Source organism: Dromaius novaehollandiae, chromosome W, assembly GCF_036370855.1.
Source record: "Dromaius novaehollandiae isolate bDroNov1 chromosome W, bDroNov1.hap1, whole genome shotgun sequence".
In the NCBI taxonomy this organism is placed as follows: domain Eukaryota; kingdom Metazoa; phylum Chordata; class Aves; order Casuariiformes; family Dromaiidae; genus Dromaius; species Dromaius novaehollandiae.
In genome coordinates, this window is record NC_088130.1 from 8,035,921 (window position 1) to 8,051,163 (window position 15,243).

The 15,243-nt window shown below is 37.4% G+C and overlaps 1 protein-coding gene across 6 annotated transcripts in view; it reads left to right on the forward strand.

Annotated features, from left to right (window-relative positions):
- The window catches only part of LOC135324452 (nuclear factor 1 B-type-like), a 160,015-nt gene that overhangs the window by 121,737 nt on the left and 23,035 nt on the right, over nt 1–15,243 (forward strand). For 2 of the 6 annotated variants that reach the window (XM_064500863.1, XM_064500865.1), the window contains exons 9-10: nt 11,477–11,615; nt 15,102–15,184. The exons of 1 other annotated variant lie outside the window; for it this stretch is intronic. In XM_064500863.1, the coding sequence (XP_064356933.1) occupies nt 11,477–11,615; nt 15,102–15,184 (222 nt within the window). Of the gene's footprint in view, nt 1–6,152; nt 6,262–11,476; nt 11,643–15,101; nt 15,185–15,243 lie in introns of those variants that run through there. 3 more of the 6 variants (XM_064500862.1, XM_064500864.1, XM_064500867.1) reach the window with 2 other exon arrangements.

Here is a 15,243-nt window from a genome sequence, read left to right on the forward strand (position 1 = left end):
TCACAGCTTACTTTGGAGGGAGAAGTCCCAGTAATGTGATTTTTATAGGTTTACAGTATTGATGCAAATTAAACCAACCAGTGAAATTGGAGTATCTCAGCTTTAGACTACAAATCACTGTCTGTCCATGGATTAAAAGTCTTTCAGTCTCTTAGAGCTTTTTTGCTGAGCCTCAACTGGGAACACTGCACACAGGAACTGATTTTAATTTGTGTAAAATTTTCATGAATAACAAAGTCAAATTTAGCTATCCAGTAAAAGTCCTTAATGTTAATCCAGTGTGGAACATCTTAGAGTTCTGTTGGAACTTTATTTTAAACTGATGTCTTAATTAGGCACTATTAAGGGAAAAATATGCAAATTAAATCAGGCCCTTAGTATTATGCATTTATTTAATTATTCAGTGCTTATTTCTTACCTTTTGATTTCTTATATATGTTAAAAAGGCAGAGTTAGATGATAATCTCTCTAGATTGTTCAGTATTTTGCTTTGGATCATCAGTGTAAAAACACAGCATCTAAATGAAGTATCTGACTTTCTGCTAGTTGACAAATATGCTGTTGTCATTTTAATATTCTGAAGTCCATTTATTGAGCAAGAAAAGCTGTTTCAACTCTTTCCCAAGAAGAGCCAACTCTATTATCTGCAGATAAAAGATTAATCTGTTAACCTTAAAAATAAGTTTTACTCAGCTAATGCTTTCAGAGTAGCAGCAAACTGAAAGCATTTCCTATTCTTGTGTTGTGGCACCCTAGAGAATAAGAGGTCAAATTGCCTTTGATTTACTACTTTTGTCACCTTTCATAATCTTTCATAACATAATGTTTTTCATTTCATTTGATCTTTGATTTAGTTTCTGAGAAAAGGGGATGGGGTTATACAACACCAAATGTGGGATTCCAGGCTTCTGCACCAGCAATTCTCTGCAATTTATTATCATTAATCATTATTATTAATGGTATCACTATTAAATTTAATTCTTTAAAATACTTCTCTATGTGCTACATTAGAGGACCTGCATGCCTAGACAAAATCTCTCCAAGCAGAACAATTATAGGATGTCAATACAAAACTGTAAAATAGCAAGAATATTTTTTTCTGTGAAGTTTCAGTGACAGAAGGAAATTGTTCTGATACAATGGCATGCTTTGAGCCAAACCAGTTTTTCTTTTCTAAATAAAACATGAATTTTTATTCAAACAAATTTAATTATTCTAAAATGCAGAACTGCATCTGTAGGAATACAATACATCAAATTTAATTATACTTTCCCACCTCAAAACAGATTCATGGATTTCAAAAGGGCAACTATGATAATAGTTTTAATTTCAGCTTTAGAAAGAGAAAGAATGGATACCCTGACAGCATTTACCTAAAATGAACTGTTCCTCCCCAACATCTTTCAGTAATACACTAATTTAGATTGTTATGACAATCAACTGAGATGCCTCGTACTCCCCACAGCAATTTTGAGATTAATTACATTATTGCTGCACCAATTATAGTGAGACAGTCATGCTCACAGACAGACAATGGAATAGTTTAACTACAATTAGTTTAAAGACACAGAGCTTCCATAGGTTTCCACCTATGGGGAAACAGTGGGCAATTTTCTTGACATAATGTTAAAAATTCCAAATTATGTGTGATGAACAATCAGGAAGATCAAACAGGCCCTTTGGCTGCAGTGAAAAATGATGCAAAAACGGATGATCCTAAACAAGACAGAGAGCTATGGCTTTCCATCTCAGGCATATCTTTTTTTATCCTCTGTTCAGGCTGGAGATTAAATAAATACATTGAACAGAGAATGAATCCTACTATATATGGAACTGGACTTGCCTCAAACTAGTGGTTTGAAAGGTTCCCCAAGTTTTCCAAAATTGCTTGACTTTTAATTAAATATACGTTTCTGCTGAGCCTTTTTCATTTTAAGTTTTTTCATCTTATATTTGGGGCACATGATACTGGATAAGATTGTGTGTGTGAGTATGCATGTATATTATGACGGGGTGCTAGTCCCTCCATAGTTAAATTGATACTGGATACTCATTATAAGTTCCATCAAAAACTAACCAGTCTGTATCTTATCATAGAATCATAATTTAGGTTGGAAGGGACCTCCAGAGATCATCTAGTTCAATCCCCTGCTCAGAACAGGTCGAATCAGATCAGGTTGCAAAGGGCTGTGTCCAGTCGAGTCTTGAACACCTCCAAGGACAGAGGTTCCGCAACCTCTCTGGGCAAGCTGTTTCAGTATTTAACCACCCTCATGGTAAAAAAAAAAATTCTTAATATCTAATTGGAATTTCCCATGTTCCAACTTGGGTCCATTGCCTCCCAACCTATCACCGTGCACCTCCCAGGAGAGTCTAGCTCCATCTTCTCTGTACCTTCCGATCAGGTAGTTGTAGACAGCAATAAGTTCTCCCCTGAGCCTTGTCTTCTTCAGGCTGAACAGGCCCAGTTCTCTCAGCGTCTCCTTGTATGTCATGTTCTCCAGCCCCCTGACCAGCTTGGTGGCTCTCTGCTGGACCATCCCAGATGCAAGACTTGGCATTTGCCTTTGTTGATCTCCATGATGTTCCTATCAGCCCATTTCTCCAGCCTGTACAGGTCCCTCTGAATAGCAGCCTTGCCCTCCAGTGTATTGCCCACTCTCCCCCCCCCCCCCCCAAATTGGTGTCATCACATGGGACTGAGGTGAGGCTGACCAGCCTGTAGTTCCCCGAATTGTCCTTCTTGCCCTTCTTGAAGATGGGTGTGACATCTGCCTTTTTCCAGTCCTCAGGAACCTCTCCTGATCGCCATGACCTTTTTAAGATGATAGAGTGTGGCCTTGCAATGACATCAGCTAGCACCCTCAGATGCATCCCATCTGGTCCCATGGACTCGTGTATGTCCAAGTGGGTTAAGAGCTCCCTAACTCTTTCTTCCTCTACTGTGGCTACTGCTTCAATCCCACAGACTCTGGTAGGAGGCTCAGGGATCTGGAAGGCCCGAGGACAAGCCTTACCAGTGAAAACTGAGACAAAAAAAGGCATTGAGTACCTGAACCTTTTCCATGCCCCTTGTCACTAGGTCCCTTGCCCCACTGAGCAATGGGTCCATGCTTTCCTTAGCCTTCCTTTTGCTGTCGATGTACTTAGAGAAGCCTTTCCTGTTGCCCTTCACCTCCTTTGCTAGTTTCAACTCCAGCTGAGCTTTGCCTTCCCTGACTCCATTTCTACATGCACAGGCAAGGTCTTTGTCTTCTTCCCTGTTAGCCCGTCCCTGCTCCCACCTTCTGTGTGCTTCCTTTTTGTGTTTGAGCTCAGTCAGGAGCTCCATGTCCATCCATGCTGTCCTTCTGCCATGCTTGCTTGACTTATCCAACCTATGTTCTATGGGTAGAAATTGTCATATGACATCTTCTATGATCCTCACAGTATTGCTCTCACAACACCCTTTCCTTACATTGAGCAGAATATCAAAGACACTGCATCATATTGATCTGATTAAATCAAAACTTTAGGATATGTATGTCTTCCAAACATTTGATGGCACTGCTGCATGTATCACTCCACTGTCTCTTGGGGGGCTCACATGACCATTGGATGGGAACAGGTGGCATAACATTAGGGTGTCCTACATGAAAAACCCCAGTGTTGCACAAGGCTGGGGTTATATCATATTGCAAAAAAGGGGAGGTAGAAAAATATGGAGGATACTTCTTCCACCTGTTTCTTCTACCTGTAGATTTTCTGGACCAATCATCACCTACTGTACTTTGCATATTACAAAGCAGAATGGCATGGATTCAGTGACAAAATTTATGAATTTTGAATTCTGGAATAGATGTGGCAAGTACACAACTTTTAAAAGAGGATTTTTTTTGTACAGCAAACAAGGGAGCAAAAATGTACAAAACTGGATCTTCTACAATTTTATCAATAAATGGAATTCAAGCAGTGGTCTTGAAAACTGCTATCATTGAGTTTTGCAATGGTGCCCATCACCATAGTATCTGAACTTGACCATTACAAGGGTCTGTAACTTCAGAAAAGGAATTGATGATGCTCCAAAGTTTTTCCAAATACAGTGAATTCAGTGTGATAAGATTACATGGTTAATTACCTGATTGTAGTAGGGCAACATTCTTGGAAGCACAGTTTCTAGTGAAATGTTTTTTGGGGATGCAGATATATTGTTCTCCAGGTTAAATAACTAACTGGAATTGCATGATTTATATGAAAGTCCAAAAACTTCTTTCAGAAATACCTGATGCAGTGTCCTAAGTAGCTATACCTAGGAAGTATACAGAATTATGGTAATTTTCTGGCATTGGTTGATTTTTTTTTTTTGGCAAAGTTTCTTCTAAGATCCTTTCCATTTAAAATTCCAAGAATACAGTTATTTTTTTAAGAGAGGATATTGCATGAATGTTAACTGAAAAATACGTTACATCAATTAAGCAATTAGTAGCATATGTGAATTATTATAATATGTCCATCTCATTAAAGTTCTGTTAGGTTTTGATGTCTCATCTGTAGATATTAGTGTTGCCATTTTAATATGGCATCAGAAAGATAGTAATTTTTGCTTCCAGAAAGCGAGATACATCACAGAAAAACACCTGTTTTTAAATGGAAGTGGAGGCTTTAGGTGTTGATATGCTGGTATTTGGGAAATTATGTGAACTTCTGTCTGAGAGAAAATTGATTAATTACAGATTGTAAATCTCTTGATGAAGTCCCTGCACTGAAAACAACTACAGTAAATCTTGATTTTAAGGAAGTCCACATTCATACCTGTTATAAATCTCTCTTCAGACTTCAGGACTAAGAATTAATTGGAAGTGTATATAGTACAGATAGTCAGATATTCACTGTTGGCTAATCTGAGTTTAGTTATATTTCTGATGTAGCCCTCTGACATTGAATACAACTCCTCTATGGCCCTGGAAACATAAATGGGTTAATCTGTGGTGACTCAAGCTGTTCTGATTTTAAAAAGCTGGAATATATAATGCAACTCCTAAAATCAAATTATCCTCTAACCAAACAATAGCAAATTTACACCTGCATAAATTAGGACTAAATTTACCAGGCTTTCAATATATTTGCCCTCTTGCTTCGGACACTTTCAAATGCACAGCTTGCTTATTTGAACACAGGTGCCTCCATGCAATTTGCTTGAGGTTTCTGCCTCAAGCTTCATCTCTCTGTTCATGAATCTGTTGCATAGACATACTGATGCCCCAGCTGATGGTTGCAGTGGATTTTTCACCTTTAATGCATTAGATTGTAAGAATCTCTTTAAGGGAACCTAGAACTGAAACCTAGAACTTGTTCTAAATACAGACAAACCCAATTTATATTAAATTATGTGGCATAAATATTTGAATCTGCAATTTAAATAGACACTGTTCAAATAGATATGGGATTTGCATATTAAAATGTCTTGCAAACCAGTCTTTTTGACAGAACTGCAAACGTTAAAATGAGAACCGGTTACAGAAGCTATTTCTGGTAGCCAATTTTTTATCAAAAACATATAGAATTGGTAAATTTGTAGAGTGATTTCTGCCAGAAGAGTCTTCACATACTTGCTTCTATGTCCTTCCCTCTTTGTGCACTGAAAACTTAAAACAAGGATGAGAACTTAAAACAACCTTGAGAGCCAGTGTTCTTGAGCTTGTATTACTTTTTCTCAAGGTACCAGAGAGGTTACCATCAGCATGGATTAGGTGGTTGTGCCATTTGGATGAGTCTGCAATTCCATAGTGGCTATCAGCTACCACACTCCAGAATCTAAACTTTTATTTTAAAAGCCACTAGTTTTATGATTGCAAAGATAAGCTTAAAAATTCAAACTTGGTATAAATCAATGCAGCAATGTCAGCATGATCCTGCAGACAGGCCTAAACAATAGCTTTGAGACAATAAACTGATCTGTTTGTTTATCATTATTTTAGGGTCTTAGGTTGCAATCTAATTATGACAACTTAAACAACAGTTTTTTAACTGCTTCATTGTTGATCACTGTATGCAAGAAAGATAAATATGACTGTTTCAAGATCTGTTTTAAATGGCATTCATGTAACAATTTGAGAGAATACAAGTTGTGTTTTTCATAAAGTTAACTCTGCTTTCAAATGTTACACCTCTAGGAAAACCACTGAAGTTTTAAGAAAATTTCTTGTGTACGATTTTCTATGAGAAATTCTGTTAGAGGGAGGATCTCAATTCACATCTGAAGCATTTCTGTCATCACTAAAGTAGGATATTTGTAAAAGACCTGATAAGGTATGTGCTTACCTGCAACTGAGGTTAGCTTAAAATTTAAATAAAGAAAACTTTCAGTAAGTGAGAGAAGTTAACTATTTAGAGATGGTATATAAAGCTCCATCATTTAGCACATTTTTAAGTTTTTATTGCCAAGCAGTAGAACGTAAGCAGTTATTGCAATATACAATATTTTGTAATATTGCAAAATTCTAAAACAGTCTTTCTGTTATATAAAATGTGGTAGCTAAGCAAGCATAAGACAAACTTTTTTTCTACTTGTGAAAACACAAGATACTTGGAAAAACAAGAGAATAAGTATTAGAAATTACAAAATAAGAGTATACAAATGATAAAGTGCAGTCAGAAGGTACTTGGGTTAATGTGACAGTATATAATAAAATTATTAAGGGATAGGTAAATAGATTATAATTGCATTTGAAATCCAACATGCTGTGAGAGTCTGAAAGTTTAGAAGCAACATATGAATGAAACTTATTAGTAAGTTTTCCCTTTCCCCACTTTGGAGAATACAGACTTCAGTTTCATTGTATTGTATCTGCATTAATTTCTACATATAGCATGGACACTGAACAAAATCTACTAAGGAACACAATAAAAAAGAAATAGAAATGTAGATATTTGGGGATGTTAAACCAAATCCACTGAATTCCAGAATCTCTAGGGAACAGTAAAAGGTAATACACTGTTGCAAATTGTGCTGCACTCCAGCTGCATCAATTTAATTGAGTCTAGTTGTGGAGACAGATCTGCTTTTGGAAGCTGATGACACTAATATGTTTAATTCATAAATTCCTTGGAATCTTCTTTCTTAGCTTTTAATACAAGCTAAGCATTTTGGTAAGGTAATCATCTCAGTTGTTTTCTTGATACTTTAGCATACTGCATAAATTAAGCCCTCTAAGGTAAACATACCTTCATAGATTATTGACTTTGCCTAGGAACTACAAAAGCAACTGAGACCACACTAGTTCATGCAGCAGGCTGTATGGATGGCTCAGATACTACTGAATATGGAAGATAGCTTACTTCTTTAGTTCTTAAGAAACTTATTGAAAAACAAATGTATAATAACAAGCAAGGCTTGCTTATAAGAATTTTGATCTGTCTATAGTTCTGACATAGTTTTCTTTTCCCCAAAAATGTTTTTTGTATTTTTTTTAATCTTCAGAACTGTGTCATTCTGCCTTTACCTGTTAGAAGGCCTGTGTTAGGGGGTCACTGAATCCGTTAGCCCGACAGAGGCGAGGCTGCTGCAGCTCTGTGTCTCCAGGTAGAGCCAGTAGCGAGACTGAGCACATATTCCCAATAGGCATACACACAAGCGCACGTATACAATACGTATATACATATACACATGGCTGGCCACTCAGATCAACACAGCACTCATGCAAACACAAACAGCACCAACGGCCTCATCCTGTTCCCCTTTCTGGCTGATCATGACAAAAGCCTGTTAGTGGAAAATATATACATATATATGCATATATACAATATGGATCCCTCCAGTAGCTGGGCTTAGACACTCAGTCTATCCAGTAGCTGGCCCCTAGATCCCCTGGTCTTCCCAGTTGCTGGCACCTGGGCATGTGAACCCCTGAGGCCTGCAGCCCCATTCCAATTGCTGGTATTCAGAACCCCTTGCACACAAACACACGCACATACAAATGCACTATGGATCCCTCCAGTAACTAGCCTTAGACACTCAGTCTACCCAGTAGCTGGCCCTTGGATCCCCTGGTCTCCCGGTTGCCTCACACACAGACACACACACATGCAAATGAGTGTCTCCAGTAGCTGTTCCAGAATTATGACTTTACCAGTAGCTGACCCCCAGACCTTACGGTTTCCCCAGTAGTTGGCTCGGACCTCCTGGTCCCTCCAGTAGCCAACTCTCAGACCCTCTGGTCTCTCCAGTATCCAGCCCAGACTTATGGCCGCTTCGATACCTGGCTCCCAAGCCTCTTATCCTACTCGTCGGCTGGTCCAGCTTGATGTTCACTAGTGAACACACTCTGACATACATACCCACGCACTATGCACACACTCCAGTGTCTCCACTTGCTGGCACCCTGGACACACAGGCCCATATGATCCATGGTCCCCACTCCAGTTGCTGACAGACCCTCACTTGCTCCAGTTGCTGGCACCACAGCTGCACGGGCCCCTATGACCTGTGGTCCAACTCCAGTTGCTGGCGCTCAGACCCTCACTCACTCTGGTCTCTCCAGTTGCCTCAGGCACAGACACATGGGCCCCTATGACCCGTAGTTTGACTCCAGTTGACAACACTTAGACCTCCACACACACACATGCACACACAAGAGAGAGCCCCTCACTCAGGAAAATAGTTAGAAATGGAGTTTAATGAGAAGACAGGACAGACTGCACTGATCAGGTGCAGGGCATGGCCAGGCAAGAGTACCGGCCAGCAGCCTCTTTACATGTGACTAGCCCCTTTTATCCCCTTATGCCTCTATTTTTCCATGCTTGTTCCTCCCCAAACCATCTTGATCTCTCCCTTTCCTTGCCTTTGGTCCTTCCTCTAAACATCCCATGATAAGTCTTGTACAATCCCCAAATGCTCTTCCCCTGCATCCCATAATGAGTCCCATAACCCTGTAGGCAGTAGCACCCTTCAGTCAGTAAGGTGATCCAGAGAGCCTCATCTTGATGGGTTTCACACCCAGACCATTGGGCTGATGGCTATCCTCCTGGGACAGCCCTGGGTGGAGCTGGGTCAGGGGGCTCCATTTCTCTGATTAAGTTATTGGGGTTCGCCTGCCTGCCATTGTCCCTCTGTGTGCCTTTGTGTTCATGGAGATGAGCCTTTTATCACATCATAACCTAACAGCCTGATGTATTACAACACTGAATTTGCTAGCATGCAATGGAAAACAGCTTTCCAATGAGTTAGAATACTTCTAAGTTTTGTAATATCTTAGGTCTTATGTATAGGAAAACTATTTTAGGTAGCTTCTAGGGATTTTCTGAATTTATAGCTAGTTACAATATTCCTTTCATTCTAAGGCCAGGAGAGTTGGATTTCCAGTAGCTAAGATACCTGTTTTTACAGTCTGATGGGCATTTAAAATAGAACTCATAAAACAAAATTCTCTAAACCATTGCTAAAATAGGTTTTTAAGGAAACAGACTTATTGGCAAATAGTTAATATACAACAGTTTCTTGTGATATAAAGGTTTTATTTGTATTTTTGAGGAAAGGAATGCATAATTAATGAATGGCTTTCCTGCTTATGACTGATGTGACCATGCAAGTAGATCTTGAGTAAACAAGTAAATACCACATCATTCTCTGTAAATTGCATGTATTCTGCCACCTCTTGTTTTCTTTTCAAGTTTATATAGTAAAGGACACCCTATCATCTAACCGCTAAGTTTCATGCAGCTAATAAACTTTATGGAGCATACCAGAGAACTGGGAAATGAAAAAAAGTGAAGGAATTCCTTTGAATCAATGTTGCTTTCTTATTTTGAAACTGCTTTCACAGGTGGTGTTTTCTTACATTTATTCTCCTATTAGTAACTCCTCAGTTTGCATAACCATGCAGATTAATGAAATAATGGTAAATACTACACATTGGAATTGAATGATCAGTTCCTATTTTTCTGTCTTCTAGAATTAGATATTGGACTTTAATGTCTCTTTTTTACCAGAATATATACAGTTATGTTTAAGAGTTTTTTTTTTTTTCCTTTAGAGGAGTAATTTGTTGGCCACCACTCATTAATGTACTTTTTTGCTGTTATGGGACCTAAGAATTTAGAGGTGAAATTAATGTTAACTGCTTAAATTCTCTAAGTGCAGGATTGGTCTCTATTTGAACAAATATGTCCACTTCATATTTTCTAGTGTTTTTTTCTAGTTTAGTTTTAAATGTCCTAAAGAACAAGGCTCCCACTGTCTCCCTTGGGGGCATTTCCAAAGTCTAATAGATTATACTGCCAGGAAACTTTTCCTGATATTCATTTTAAATTTCCTCTTTCTTTATTTCTTTCCTTTGCCCCTGATTTATACTTCCTGCACTTTCCAAATAATTCCTTCCTCTCTTCTGTGTTTATACCCTGCACATACTTGTAGTAATCATCTCAGCCCACAATTATTGTTTTGTTACCCTAGAGCCATGCTTACCTCTTTTAACCTTTCTTTATACATCAGTTGAATCAGGTCCTTATCAATCTGTTTCTCTCCTATGAGTTCTCTCTAGTTTGACAGTATCTGTCTGATAATGTTTCCCAGTAGTCTTTGCATTGTATAGCTGTAGTTTAAAATACTTCTGATTCACAGAAAACACAATCAGCTTCAAACAAAATTTATCAGCCACTTTTGAAATAAGTATTTATTTACTAGTTGTTAATATTTACTGCAAGTTATTTATTGTTGAATTAAGGTTGAAGGCATGTTTAAACAATGGATAAATATATACATTTTTCTGTGAACATTGCCAAGTTCAGATATGTATATGTGCAAAGATAGAATATTATTCTGATAACATATACCATAAGGTCATATGCAGACTGTCTCTTATACACACTGTGCATCTATCCATGAAAAGAGATGACTTAGGCTCATTATGCTATTGACATGTACGGAATTCCCATTATTAATGTCCTCTGTGAAAGAGGCATTCTGGTGGGTGGCCTTTGGCCAGATGTTATATATGCATTATAGTGCATCCTATCCTGCCCCCCCCCCCCCCCATACATGTGAATTATTAGCTTTCCAGAACATGTAATCTCTGTGGACAGCTGTGCCCAGATCTTGCTTATGCTTCCAGCCAGAGTAGTACAGTATGTGAAAATATAGGTTTTGCAATGTTCCCTTGTGCTTGGGGGGGGGGGGGGGGAGTGGGGGTGCGCACGCTGTGTTTGGTCAGCTGACTCACACTGTGTGAATTATAAAACAATTTGATGGATGCTGCATTCAGAAAAGAATAAAACTTACCAAAACGTACTGTGAATCGAGCATGTAGTGCCTACCTGCTAATGAAAGGATCTCCTGCCTGTTGAAAATATCGTGTATAGATTCATATATTTTTAGAATGTCATATTTCAGCATGTAGATACTATAGTGATGGGCATTCTGGAAAACCCTGAGATAGGTGGGTAGGTTCCTTAAACACGGTGTGTATATTTCACAAGGAATTCTTTTGGCTTTGTTTTGTAGCCTAACAGCAGTGGTCAAGTAGTAGGGAAAGTGCCTGGCCATTTTACTCCAGTTTTGGCACCCTCTCCCCATCACAGTGCGGTGCGACCTGTGACCCTGACCATGACAGATACTAAACCCATCACTACATCCACTGAAGGTGAGGCATCTTCACCTGCAGCAACCAGTAAGTATTTCTCTAGGAAACAAAAAATGTCCATCAAATATTTAATAGGATTTTAAAATGAGACCAGAAAAAGGTGCCTTTTCCTACTATTTGACCAAGTGGATGCTCATCATTTTACATGGAGAGCAAATGTGCTCTGACTGCAAAGCTTTTCCTCCTCAAATTTCAGCCAATGTATCATGTTACATAAATTGATGTTTGTAACATGACAGCCAAAATGAAAAGGAAAAGCCTGCTATTTGACTACTACACAAGAAAAAAGAAAACATGATTGTTGACCTGAGGTGGACAGTTATGACACTGAGAAGCACACTCAGACAGCAAGGTTTTTACAGTGACCCACACTGGGATTTCCAAAAAGAGATTGGATAATTTGTCCTTCAATGAGCTTTTCTACAGAAATCAAGGCTTTTTATAATGCATACTGAATCAGAGCTATGACAATTGCATGCTGATATAGGTTATGTTATTTTTAGCAAAAATAAATGATGTGGCAAAATAAAATGTTAATACCTTGTCATTGATCCAAGGAGGAATGACAGATTAACTGCCTCTTTTTATTTCTTAAGCCCCTTTAAAGTTTCAAGCTCTTTGTTACTCTATGCTTAGGACCATACTTTTATCCTATTATCTTCAATGGAATTGCAATCTTGAAAATAAGACCATCGGTATTACTATGAATAGTGTAGATTTTTCTTTTCTGAATAATTGTTTCATGCTCAGCAATGCAGAGGGTTGTATTTTATCTACTTTCTGCATTTCTGTTGCCATTATGTTTTTTTGGACTCGAGAAGTCCAATATTACTAGTATTTATTAGACTGGCATAGACTTTTAGGAGATGCATATAAATTGGAAGAAAATCTGTGGCAAAGTATTCATTTTTTTTCCCTAAGGGTATTTAGAGCTCAAACTATATTTAAGTCAAATCAAATAACAACAACAAAAACCTTAACATGTATTAAAAATATGAATTTCTTCAGGGTCAGTTACATTAAAATGGCTTGTTTTAGTCACATTCAGTGTTTGAACTGTGGGTCCAGTCCCTAACCTTTGGACTGCCATTAATCAAGACAAGTATTTATTATAAAGAGATAATAGTAACTTTTGAAATTAATTGTAAGCAAACACCATTGTTTACTTGTAAATTAACAAGTAATTATATTGATAGGTTAATGGAAATATTTTAGCTATTCTTTTAGAATAGCAGGTCTGCTATAGAGATTAAGTGGTACAGTGGATCTGTATCCTCTCTGCTGGTTTATGGTGCAATTCTTGCACCTTTTGAGTAGAAGTATTTTCAGCAACAAACCAGAAGCTATTGCTCTAATCTTTTTACCTAGAATAGGTGAGAAAAATGGGTTCAAATCAAATTTTAGGTTTCATCCTAGTATGATATGATCATATATGGCCCAAGTATCTGTCTCAAATGAGGTCAGGGTCTCTAATAGAAAAGGAAACAAAACAAAAACAGTTTCAGAACTGTGCTGGGATGCTTTCAGATTACTTGCCCATAGTATGGACTGTTATAAGAAAACAGACCTTATTTGTTCATTAATAACTGTCCTAATACTTAAAGGAAAAATTTGGACTAGGTTTTCAAAAACATTTAATGAAGTTTGGCACCCAGTTTCTATTGTATTTCATTGGAACTTGGGCACTTAATTGCTGTATGATTCTTTGATATTTGAAAAAAGGCCTCTTCATGCATACAGAACAGTGTGTAAGCAACCTCTTGCTTAAAGATTTGCTGTCTGTCACTACAGCATATAAATAAAAAAAAAATCTATATGCAAAACTTACTTGAACGTGCCAATTGCGTACATGAGATAGGATACAGATGCTATATGTTCTAGAGACTTGTGCTTTTCAATATTGTGCAGTTGTGCACCTATATGATAGAGGCTTTTGAAAATGGATTGGTAACTGGAAAAAGAAAATAACAAAAAATGAAGGAATATATCCTGTTGATGAAGAAAATAACAAAAAATGATGGACCGTATCCTGTCAATATATAATATTATATATAAATATATGTACATATGAAAAGTTCTGACCACTCATACATGCTCCACAGAGTGCTCATATGTGAATGTAACAGGAGAATTCGGATTGAATAGCTTTTTAAGGCATAATTTTAAATTTATTTCCAATAATTGATTAATTGTAAAAAAAATCCAATGTTTGGCCAACAAGTTGTGACAACTATTCAGTCTAATGAGAATAAAATGGCAAATAATTAATACTGCTTTCCATTCTGAAGTACAATGGCAGAATTTTTTTTAAATGATAAAGAACAGCAGGCTTTGATAATATTTTGGCAACCCTAAAGCATGATTTCCTTCTAATATCTGATCCATTTTTATGGCAGTTTTTCAGTAAAACCTGATTACTGTAAAAATTCATATTTAAAAGACCTCAAAATGTGAATAATTTATTTCATTCACTTGCATTTGTTATATGATTGTAATACTGATGGGCCAATTTAGTAAATACTCTCATCTAGTTTCTCACTGGCCTCTGTGTTTATGTCCATTCAGTTTTAATAGTTTGCTTTGTCTGCCAGCAAATGTGCCAGGCTGTGATGATGCATATTACAGTGTGGATATCTCCACACTGGGAAGTGGAGTAAGACCACCTACCTCATTTCATAAATGCCACCAAAAGCTATGAGAGGATAATGACTTTCAGTGATGTGATAATGACTTTTCAGTGACCTAAGCCAGAGATGAATGTGACCTATAGGTGAAAGGTTCCATATCCTGAGCTTCTGTACCACAGAAGGGAGAGATTTTATTAAATGAATTTTATTAAGTGAATTTTATTTCCTAATATATAAAGGAACTGAATATATAATGTTATGTTGCACAATAAAAAATAACTCCCTTCTCATGTAATTATTAATCAGATTGCATCCTTCTAAAGAACTGTAAAGATTAATTTCATGCCACATTAGTAAGCCGAGCTTTTGATTCCCATTTTCATTTTTCCCTAATGATTTTGTGATGGGCATTCACAACAGTGAGAATGAGTGTAAACTAATAGGCTATTCTTCTTTTCTCATATCAGCATAATATCACTGATTTCATTGGAGACTTGTACTGCTGTAATGGAAATGAGAATCAGGCTCACAATAAAGTTTTCCTCTAATTACTTTTTTAAAAAGTAAAATTTAGTAATCAGAGGAACTATTATTTAACAGCAGTCATCATTCTGATTTCCGATTTATACATGCAGCTTCCATTGGCGTTTATAGGAATTTCACATGCTTTCCTAATGGCTGAATTTGGTCCAATTTTTCTTTTGCATTATATAACAGTTTAAATAAAAGAAAAACACAGATACATCCTATATATTGCAAATCATAATTCTGGATCTCTCATATTTGTACTGTACCTGCACAAGGTAATAGTTATGATAGGTGTTTTTTTAATCGATCTGTTTTGTTCTTCCTTAATCAGCCTACACGGCCACAGGCACAACCCAAGCCAATCGATATGTGGGACTAAGCCCAAGAGACCCATCCTTCCTACACCAGCAACAGGTGGGCAAGTTTCACATAGGTGCAATGATATAGACAAGCTTTTGCAATATTACCTTTCT